Raw genomic sequence first — 11,065 nt, 5'->3', positions numbered from 1 at the left:
CGACAAAGGTTTAATAACCAGAATCTATAGAGAACTCAAGAGTATAAGCAAGAAAAGAACAAGTGATCCCATTGCAGACTGGGCAAGGGATTTGAAGAGAAACTTCTCTGAAGAAGACAGGCGCATGGCTTACAGACATATGAAAAAATGCTCATCATCTTTAAGCATCAGAGAAATGCAAATCAAAACTACTTTGAGATATCAAAGTCTAATTCCAGTAAGACTAGCCTATATCACAAAATCCCAAGACCAGAGATGTTGGTGGGGATGTGGAGAAAAGGGAACACTTCTACACTGCTGGTGGGAATGCAAATTAATACGTTCCTTTGGAAAGATGTTTGGAGAACACTTAGAGATCTAAAAATAGATCTGCCATTCAATCCTATAATTCCTCTACTAGGCATATACCCAGAAGACCAAAAATCACATTATAACAAAGACATTTGTACCAGAATGTTTATTGCAGCCCTATTCATAATTGCTAAGTCATGGAAAAAGCCCAAGTGCCCATCGATCCACGAATGGATTAATAAATTGTGGTATATGTACACCATGGAATATTATGCAGCCTTAAAGAAAGATGGAGACTTTACCTCTTTCATGTTTACGTGGATGAAGCTGGAACATATTCTTCTTAGTGAAGTATCCCAAGAATGGAAGGAAAAGTATCCAATGTACTCAGCCCTACTATGAAACGAATTCATGGCTTTCACATGAAAGCTATAACCCAGTTATAACCTAAGAATAGGGGGAAGGGGGAAAGGGAGGAGAGGGAGGGGGAATGTGGGAGGAGGGAGGGTGATATGTGGGATTACACCTGCGGTGCATCTTACAAGGGTATATGTGAAACTTAGTAAATGTGGAATGTAAATGTCTTAACACAATAACTAAGAAAATGCCAGGAAGGCTATGTTAACCAGTGTGATGAAAATGTGTCAAACGATCTATGAAACTAGTGTATGGTGCCCCATGATCACATTAATGTACACAGCTATGATTTAATAATAAAAAGAAAGATATGCTCATCTACTGCAAATAATAAATGCAAGTGTTTAAAAATGGAAAAAATAAATAATTGGAGAGAAAATGCACAGATTTTTAAAATGTATTGAGCCATTTTTCTTCAATGCTTGACTGGTCAGTTTGTAAGACACCATCCTCTCCATTATTAACAAGCCAAGAACCATTGTTTTAACAAAAGAAATAGCACTATATTGCACTCATCTTGCTCTTGAGCTGTGTTGCCATAGCCCTCTGATTTATCTGGAAAGTCAACAAGTGAAACAGTCCTTTAATACATGGCTAGTTTATATTTCCAATTTTCTTCTTCATTTAAATACATAGGTTTCCCAAGCTTACTGGTGATATAAAAAGCACATTAAATGGAAATATTAACCCAGAATATTTTTCCTTTTGTATTCTTTCTATGAATTATGAATTAAATTTTAATGAATTCAATGTTAAAAAAATAAAATAAAAAAAAACATCTGGCAAGCCTGGCAAAAACAGTAAGTCAAAGATGTGTCACCTGTAGCTAATTCAATGCCAAACAAGGCCCATCTACCACCAGGTATTCAAAGTGTAAGAACTACACCCTTTGAAAACATTAAAGTGGACTTTTCGGAAATGCTCCAAGCAGAGGAAATAAATATCTGCTGATATAACTCAGGGTGAGTCCAAGCTTTTCCTACTTGAATTGAAAAAGCCAAAGAAGTCACACGTTTTGTACTTAGAGAATTCATCTGTAAATACAGCCTGCCTCTTTACATAGGCTGTGATGATGGACCTGCTTTAGTGGCTCCATCTCTGAAACAGAAGGTAAAACAATCCCCTGTGTATTCCACAGCTTCTCTGCTGTTGGGAGATCAAGTTTAATCGCCCTACCCCACTGTTTGGACAGAATCTTAAGGTTAAGTTAAATATCTGGCTCTTTTAACATCGCAGGCTTTTGAAGAAGCTTGACTGAGACTTTGTATACAATTTTCTTTTTCCTAAGTTTGGAGTTAAAAATAAAAGGAACCAGTAAGTAGGGGAGAGAGAGATGTGTAGAAAAACATGGGTATGAAGACTTCTGATAAGGAAGGATAAAAGAAAAGAGAATAGTTTTGTATAGGAAAGAATCTTGTACAAAAACTTTTTGTCTTAAAGTAATTGGTCATTTTAAGAAAGAAAATTTAAGATGAAAACGAGGAATTTGGGGCAGCGCCTGTGGTTCGGTGGGTAGGGTGCCGGCCCCATATACCGAGGGTGGCAGGTTCAAACTCAGCCCTGGCCAAACTGCAACAAAAAAATAGCCAGGCGTTGTGGCGGGCGCCTATAGTCCCAGCTACTCAGGAGGCTGAGGCAAGAGAATTGCCTAAGCCCAGGAACTGGAGGTTGCTGCGAGCTGTGTGAAGCCATAGCACTCTACCGAGGGCAATAAAGTAAGACTCTGTCTCTACAAAAAGAAAAAAAGAAAAAGAAAGAAAGAAAAAAGAAAAGAAAATGAGGACTTTTATTTTATTTGTTTGTTTTTAAGAGACAGAGTCTTACTTTATCATCCTCAGTAGAGTACTGTGGCATCACAGCTCACAGCAACCTCAAACTCCTGGGCTCCAGGCGTCCTCAAACTTTTTTAAACAGGGGGCCAATTCACTGTCCCTCAGACTGTTGGAGGGCCGGACTATAGTTTAAAAAAAAAAATTATGAACAAATTCCTATGCACACCGCACATATCTTATTTTGAAGTAAAAAAAAACAAACAGGAACAAATACAATCACACCGCCTCATGTGGCCCATGGGCCACAGTTTGAGGACCCCTGGAAGCGATTCTCTTGCCTCAGCCTCCTGAGTAGCTGGGACTATAAGTGCCCACCACAACACCTGGCTATTTTTTTTTTTTTTTTTTTTGCAGTTTGGCTGGGGCCGGGCTTGAACCCACCACCCTCGGTATATAGGGCCCGTGCCCTACCCACTGAGCCACAGGCACCGCCTGAAAACAAGGAATTTTAAAATGTTGAAAGATGGTGTGTGTAAGTCGTGAAGGTTTGTGAAGAAGAATTTAGAAGAATTTTGTATGTGATTAAGTTGATTATAATGAAAAGAAAATAGTTAAAACAACAAAGTTGTCTGTTCTCAGTTCATAAGACTTATGTTTGAAGCCTCTTAAATTTCTATTCCTGTATACATATTTAAGTTAATGAGAAAAAATGCATCAAAAGCTGGACATCAAAGGGTCAATTTACCATTATAGAGTTAATGCACAGTTTGTTAAAACTGTTTTTCTATCTTTTTGCCTGCTAAAACCCCTGGGTGCCGTGTTACAAATAGCCTTAAGATAAGGTTCCAGCACTCAGCAGAAAACTCAAGGTCAGTTACTCATTTGGAAAAAAAAAAAAAAAAGTCCTCCTCTCTTTTTGAAACAGCAGCTGCTTTTCTTTCTGAATTGGAATTTCTCTGTCTGGCTCTTGAACATATTCTTAAGAAATGACTTTACCATGTTCGAAATTAACTGGAAACTACATACTGCCTACAGGCCACAGAGTTCTGGGAAAATTGAAAGAATGAATAGAATATTAAAAGCTAGAATAGGGGCTCAGCGCCTGTGGCTCAAGAGGCTAAGGTGCCAGCCATATACACCTGAGCTGACAGGTTCGAATCCAGGCCAGGCCCGCCAAACAACAATGACGGCTGCAACCAAGAAATAGGCTCATTGGCTAAGGCGCCAGCCACATACACCTGAGCTGGCAGGTTCGAATCCAGCCCAGGCCCGCCAAACAACAATGATGGCTGCAACCAAGAAATAGCCAGGCATTGCAGCTGGTGCCTGTAGTCCCAGCTACTTGGGTGGAGGAGGCAGGAGAATCGCTTGAGCCTAGGAGTTTGCAGTTGCTGTGAGCTTTGATGTCACATCACTCTACCCAGGTTGACTGCTTGAGGCTCTGTCTCAAAAAAAAAAAAGCTAGAATAGGGAAAACATGCCAAGAGTCTAAACTTCAGTGGATCCAGACTTTACCATTAGCATTGTTTAAGTCAGATGTATTCCTATTAAAAGAACAGGGTACTCACCCTATAAAATACTGTATCACAGGCCCACTCCCACTTTAAGAAATTTACCAGAGACCCCAAGAGAACTGGGAGAAACAGAACTTACTAACTTACTGAGCAACTAATGTCACTGGAAAAAAAATGAAAAAAGATTTCAGAAGAGGCGAATGATAGCTGTCCTATTAGTTTATCTCCTCCAGTCCATCCTTATTCTCCAGGTAACCAGGTGTGGATTAAAGATTGGAGCCTGAGCCTGCTGAAATCATGGTGGAAAGGCCCCTACTTGGTGATCCTGTCCACACCAACAGCAGCGAAGGTGGAGGGCATTCCTGCCTGGATACATCACTCGCGTGTGAAACCAGCCAGTAACGGGGTGTGGATACTCCAAGACACCCAGAGCATCCCCATAGCCTTCCCCTGAGAAAACAGACTACAGCCCTGCCCCAGTCACATCCCGGGAGCTGACTGGTCTACCCACCGCAGAAGCTGGAGGATGAGCAGCAGTGGCCTGGGACTGATTCTTTGCTTTGGACTTTTTCACCTTTCTTCTTTAATCTTAGGTGTAAGAAGTGGTGAAAGGTGAAAAAAATGTATCCAAGAGGTAACCCAAAGTAGACAAACTGTTAAAACTGTGTTACTGGCTTACTCTTATTAGGAGTGTACAGGAAAGCCTGAAGGAACTTGCATATGTAACACCCAATATCAGGTGTGTGTGCCCCCTAGTGAGCCTGCTGTTTCCTACAATCCTCCGGAATCCCCAGAGCAGACTGAATTTACTATGGTATACTGATATCCCCAGAAATACAATAACATGAATTATAACAGAAGGAATATTTAAATAAGTAATTGAAGATATGACTAAAAGGAAAACTAAAATAGCTCACGTACCTATACAAGTGTGGAATGAATTTAACCCAGATTCTTTATTCGGTGGATGTTTTTCTAAACTAGGAGGATTTAAAACTATGATTAGAGGTTTTCTATTTATCATTGGAGGACATTTGCTTTTGCTTTGCTTATTACCTTTGTTCAGCTTCTTCTTTTTTTTTTTTTTTTTTTGTAGAGACAGAGTCTCACTTTATGGCCCTCAGTAGAGTGCCGCGGCCTCACACAGCTCACAGCAACCTCTAACTCTTGGGCTTACGCGATTCTCCTGCCTCAGCCTCCTGAGTAGCTGGGACTACAGGCGCCCGCCACAACGCCCGGCTATTTTTTTTGTTGCAGTTTGGCAGGGGCTGGGTTTGAACCCGCCACCCTCGCCACAGGCACCGCCCTTTGTTCAGCTTCTTAAAGGTATAGTCTCTGCAATTGTGCTAAAAGAGAACGCAGGCAAAGTGTCGATGGCTCAACGATATTATCCAGTAGGTATGGATATGATAATGAACGAGATGAGCCCAGTCCTGATTGATGGCGTCTGCAAGGTGTCAGGGTCCCGCCCTGGGAGCAGGGGCTGCTGAGACCTGTGGAAACGAGCAGTGATCAACTGAAGAATTATAAAGTTAGAAACAGTGGTAAAGGAAGAGACATGAGGCATAGAGTGGTATTAAAAGTGGGAGCTCAGGGGTCCATGGACCATTGTGGGCTTCTGGCAAAGGCCCAGAGTGTTTGCTCCACTCTGATTTTATTGAACTCTATTTGCCCAGAGGGTACCATGAGGGCAAGAACAAAGATGCCAGCAGTTTCTGAGTGAGTATATCAGCTCGTATTATTATTATTAACCTTAGGGGTAGCCTTCAGAAATCTGAAATCTGAGCCTTGTATTGGGAGAGCCTCCTGCTTCAGGTCACACACAGAGATTTCTAAGGAGCTGTTAGACTCCGCTAGTTCTCTGTGGAGTAAAATGCCACAGGCATTAATCTTCTCTGAGGAACGCATGGGAGGGAGGCATTTTCCTCCCATCACCACCATAGAGGACCTTCATCTGTGATAAGGGATATAAGCTCTTCTGCCCGTATCTCAGAGCTCAAGCTACTGCCTTGATCTCTGCCCCAGGCAAATACAAATGTCCACAATGGGTATCTGCTTTGCCTGTTTAATGGACTGGAAACGCCCTAGAAGATGTATCTTTTCCTAGGACTTGCTGCAATCTCTTCTATGGCCATTATTTTCCTGAGAGTGCTCACAGACCCAGCAAGATGTTTATAAACTGTATCTGCAAGAGGCTAGAATTTCAGAAAAGGCAGGAAGTTTGCTAGCAATGGCTAACTTAAATGTAAACTAGCTGACTTTACTTTTTAATTCTTTTTCTGAGGGTGCTTTCCTTTGCTAAGAATGGGGTCTTTGGTCCCTATTCTCCCAGCACAAAGGGCAGGGGGGATGAGGAAGGAGAAATAAATCTTATACTTCTTTTTTTTTTTTTGGCCAGGGCTGGTTTTTGAACCCACCACCTCTGGCATATGGGGCCGGCGCACTACTCCTTTGAGCCACAGGCGCCACCCTAATCGTATATGTCTTAATGATCCTGAGAAAGCAGCAGGCAGCTGCAGAAGAATGCCTCCTCTAAAGATAAGAACAAACTTTACACTGAGCTGAAATAACCTTGAAAAGCAAAAGACAAAAAGGACTCTGTAACTAATAACAATACCCTGGTTTCTAACATCTGTAGCTATAACTATGTAGCTGATATTGAACTGAAGAAAAAATATATATAAAAGAGCCTGGAAGACTGTTTCTTGGAACTCAGCACCTAACACCTTGGGGCACCTGAATTTTCACTGGCAATTAAAGGTTCCTGCCTCTATATTGTCTGTTTTAATTCACTGTTTTCCTGCAACACAGACAGAAAGCCACAGGGGAGTGGAGAAGTTTAGGTAAGCTTTATTGAAAGAGACATCGACCCACCTGGGCAATGCAAAGATGCCCTCTGCACCTGGGGGAAGTTAGAGATTCCTTTTAATGGGAACGTAGTGGGTGGGCAAATTCTATAGCCTGCCTGGAACATTAGGGTCTCTTGCTGGGAACTTCTGGGGGGCTCCTAGCCTGATCTTGTGTCTTTGTTTTAGGAGGACAGTAGGTGAAATAAGAGCAGAAAGGGCTTGTGTGTGCCTGTGTTAGGCCCCCCAACAGTTATCATCTTTCCTCTACAGTTGAACTACAAATTAAATCCTGCCTTTAATTAGCTGCCAAGGTGCACAGTTAAGCAGAAGTTTTGTGAATTGAAAATCTTAAGCCCCCTCCTGTCCACTGAAAGAACTCCCCCTTGACCACAGGACTCCCAACCCCCCAAAAATCCTCTTACAAGCTGAGTTGCAGCTATATGGAAAAGGGAGGTCAGATTCCTAATTATGCCCTGTTGCTTTTGGAGTTATCATTTGTTAACAAGTAGATACAAAATCATTAACAGGTTTAGGTCATCCATTAATAGATCCCTTGAGTCTTGGTCTACGTCCAGGACACACCAAGGAGCTTGTCTCTGATTATCAGACTTCCCTATCTTAAAACAATTCAAGTCGAAATACAAAGTTTAATTTCGTCCACAAACTACAAATCAAGGGCTTTAAACTGAACTCCAAGCTCTCACTTGGAAATATCCTGCCTTTTCTGGCCAGACCAAGGTATGACTTTACCTGTAATTCTTGTCGCCCTAAAATGTATAAAATCAAACTAATTAATTCAACTGCGGGAGGATGGGTTGGGGGGAGGCTCAAGCCTTCTTGGGCCGTGGCTCTCCGGGTTATGATTGAACATATTTGGCTCAGAATACACTCCTTTGAATTATTGTTTCACAGAGTTTGGGCTCGCTTCCCGTGACACCCCACCCTCCGTTTTTTTCTTTTTGGCCGGCGGCTGGGCTTGAACCTGCCACCTCCGGCGCCCTACTCCTTTGAGACACAGGCGCCGCTCCCCCCACCCCAACCTTTTTTAAACAGAGTCTCACTTTATCGCTCTCAGTAGAGTGCTGTAACATCACAGCTCACAGCAACCTCCAACTCCTGGGCTTAGGCGATTCTCGTGACTCCGCCTCCCGAGCAGCTGGAACCACAGGTGCCCGCCACCACGCCCAGCTGTTTTTTTGTTGCAGTTTGGCCGGGGCTGGGTTTGAACCTGCCACCCTAGGCATATGGGGCTGGCGCACTACCACTGAGCCACAGGTGCCGACACCCTACCCCGTAACACTTTTAACCTAAAGGATTTCACCACAGCAGTCACAAGCAAATGGAGCTGATCATGTTAAATCTCCCTTCCACTGCTACTGACATAGACATCAGGGTAGGCTATTTTATCAAACTAGCGTGAAGAAATCAACTTTAACACCTAAGTGACGTTAAGAGCACGGTCCTAAGAGCCCTCAGGACGCCAGGCGAGACTAGGCCCGGCGGGGACGTGGGTTTGCGCATGCGTAGAGTGTATGTGAGTGCGCGTGCGCGGCCGCCAAAGGCAGGCGCCCCCAACTGTGTTCCCACCAAGGCCGGCTGTAAAGGAGCGCCGGAATGTCGTAAAAGGGCCGCAAGTAGCAGCGCTCGGGCAGACGTCTGTGAACCCATTTTGGACTCCGTCTTCTCTGCGAAAAGTTCGAGGAACCTGTTGCTGGTTTTATCACTAGTGACAGCCAGGCTACCGCGGAGCTCAGCCCCACGCCAGCAGGCACTGCTGGTCGTCACCCCGACGCGGGCCGAGGACGGGAAGTGCGACGTTATGCGGCCCGTAGAGGCAGACGAGGCGCGGGAGCCGGAGGACGACCTGGGCGGTCTCCTGAGACCCACGGTGCGCGCGAGCCGCGAAGAGTTCGCCTCCCTGGAGCGCGAGCACGTGCGGGCGCGCTGCAGGGCCCGCAGGAAGCTGAGGGAGATCGAGAGCCTGCTGGACGAGATCAGGAGCGAGCTGGAGGCCTCGGAGGAGAGCGCCCGGGATCCCGCGCTCAGTGAGCGCGCGGAGGCGGAGGAGAGAGTGGTGAAGCTGTGCGCCAAGGTGGAGAGAAAGGCCGTGGAGGCGGCGCGCATGGGCAAGAGGATCGTGGAGCTCCACCAGCAGATAGACGGCAACGAGGGTCACTGAGCAGCTCCGGAACTTGCGGGTGGGAGGTGGCTGAGAGCAGTTAGTAAAGTTCGGAATGGAGGACATCAGCGCTGGGCAGAAGGGAACACAGAACCCTGCGTAGTTGTTGTCATAGATAATTTCACTCTTTCTACATTGCTGATTAGAAGAAAATCATTCTATATGTTGTTGTGTCAAGACCAGGCATAACAAAGTATTGGCAGAATGTAGACCTGCTCAGTCACTAGGGGGAGGGATAAAGTCTAAAACATAACTACATACTACAAATGCGTGATTGTTAATGAGAGGGGAGTATTTCAGATTACCTTACTGCAGGTGATACCATTGTGCAGGGTGGGTGAGTCTGTTAGAATTTATGTTGTGGTGATTGAAGTTCCCTCACATGTACTTCAGGTTGCTGACAGACTGTTCAGCTGATGAGGAGGCATGGCTGCTTGGAAAGGCTGAAACCAAGGGAGTCTTTTGTTTTGTTTCCACTATTTTACTATCTGTATTTTCACAGTAAGCACTAAATTTCCTGTACCATTCTGGTGGTTGATTTCAGACTTAGATTGTCATTTTTGTTGATTAATAGATGCATTCACTTTGGAAAGGACATGTTTTAATATACCATGAAGGAATGTAACTGTTATGTGGTCATATTTGTTACTGTGATATTATTGTAGTTTTAAAGTTTGGGAGTATATTCTTGTGCTTTGCTATTTTTTTTTTTTTTTTATGCTTCCTGGAATTTGAGACTCATGAACACTTGAGGTTAGAGTCCTGTAAAGGAGAAGACATTACTAGGCTGCAGCTGCCAAACGAAGAACCCAAACACCAGTCAAGTTGTGGATATAACTACTTTGAACGAGATTGAGAAAGCCCAGAGGACAGTTGGTCATGGAGAGTGGTGGTGTATAAATTTTGGGACCTCTGCAATCTAGATCAAAGGAGAGCTTTTTTTTTTTTTTTAATACAGTTTTTTCTCCTCAAAATGTAACTTATGTCATGTTAGCTGTAACCATCTGGTGAGCCACCTAGACTTGGAATGAGTTCTAGGTGTACTTGCTGACTTTGGGGCAAACTTTATTGTAATACAGTCTCTGCCACAAATGCATGTAACCATTTCAGGGGCCAGGAGGGGCTGGGGAATATCATTGGGGTCACCAAACTGATAGGTGCCATCTTCCAGACTTAGACAATATCAAGCCTATGTCTTCAGAGCCCAGATCTCACAGGAATTAAGATCAGAGCTCTAACATGTTATTAAAAAGTTCATTTGCTTGTAAAAATAAATGCAGAAAACCAGTCTTTATTATAGAATATTTGTGCAAATGACCGAAGCTATTGACTTGGCCAAGAAAAGATGAGGTAAATAAACTTTTTTCAGAATGAAAGTTTCTCCTTGATTGTGGTCATTGTGAAACAGAGGTTAATTGCTTCTGACTTAGGAGGTATTCAAAGTCTGTAGCCAGGAAGGTTTGATCTGAAGGTGAGGTGAGGAAAAAAGCAGATTTCAGAGCAGGAAGGGGCATCATGAGGCATATGGTTTGGCCCTGGCTTTCAGAGAGCTGACATTCATTCAGTCACTTAGCGTTCCCCATGACCACAGAGTTTTAGACTATGCTAGGCACTAGGAGTTTCTCAGAGGATTCTGTGATTTCAGACAGGTCTATAAACATATAATTACCATGCGATACTCCCTCTCCTCCCATCCCCCCACCCCCCACCACCACACACACAGTGCTGGTCTTTGATTTGACATGTAAGCTTAGCTACAGATGCTGAGGCTGCATCCTTGGACAAAGTGCTTGCACCATTGGGTCTGATATTCACAGGATGCTTAAAACAGTGGCCATAGTTAAATGCTACATAAGTATTAGTTGGGTTAAGTAAGTAATTCTCCAATGAGGGAAGCAGAAAAAATTATATATTTATATATATCAATCAGATAGTGGTAAATTGGGTGGAGAAAACAAGGTACTGGGGACAGAATGTGGGGGGCAGGACTTATTTTTTTTTTTTTTTTGAAACAGAGTCTCACTATGTCGCCCTGGGTAGAGT

At 43.7% G+C, this 11,065-nt stretch overlaps 1 protein-coding gene across 1 annotated transcript; it reads left to right on the top strand.

The window, feature by feature from the left end:
- Positions 1-8,441: 8,441 nt before the first annotated feature.
- LOC128569316 (putative MORF4 family-associated protein 1-like protein UPP) lies at positions 8,442-10,398 on the top strand. The gene has a single exon (XM_053567485.1). It carries the CDS (start codon positions 8,663-8,665, stop codon positions 9,020-9,022), a length of 360 nt encoding a protein of 119 aa, XP_053423460.1. The 5' UTR covers positions 8,442-8,662; the 3' UTR covers positions 9,023-10,398.
- The last annotated feature ends 667 nt before the right edge of the window (positions 10,399-11,065 follow it).

This window comes from Nycticebus coucang, chromosome 17 (assembly GCF_027406575.1).
Source record: "Nycticebus coucang isolate mNycCou1 chromosome 17, mNycCou1.pri, whole genome shotgun sequence".
Classification (NCBI taxonomy): domain Eukaryota; kingdom Metazoa; phylum Chordata; class Mammalia; order Primates; family Lorisidae; genus Nycticebus; species Nycticebus coucang.
Note: the sequence above shows the minus strand (reverse complement) of the source record. Positions and strands in the feature narration are given on the sequence as shown.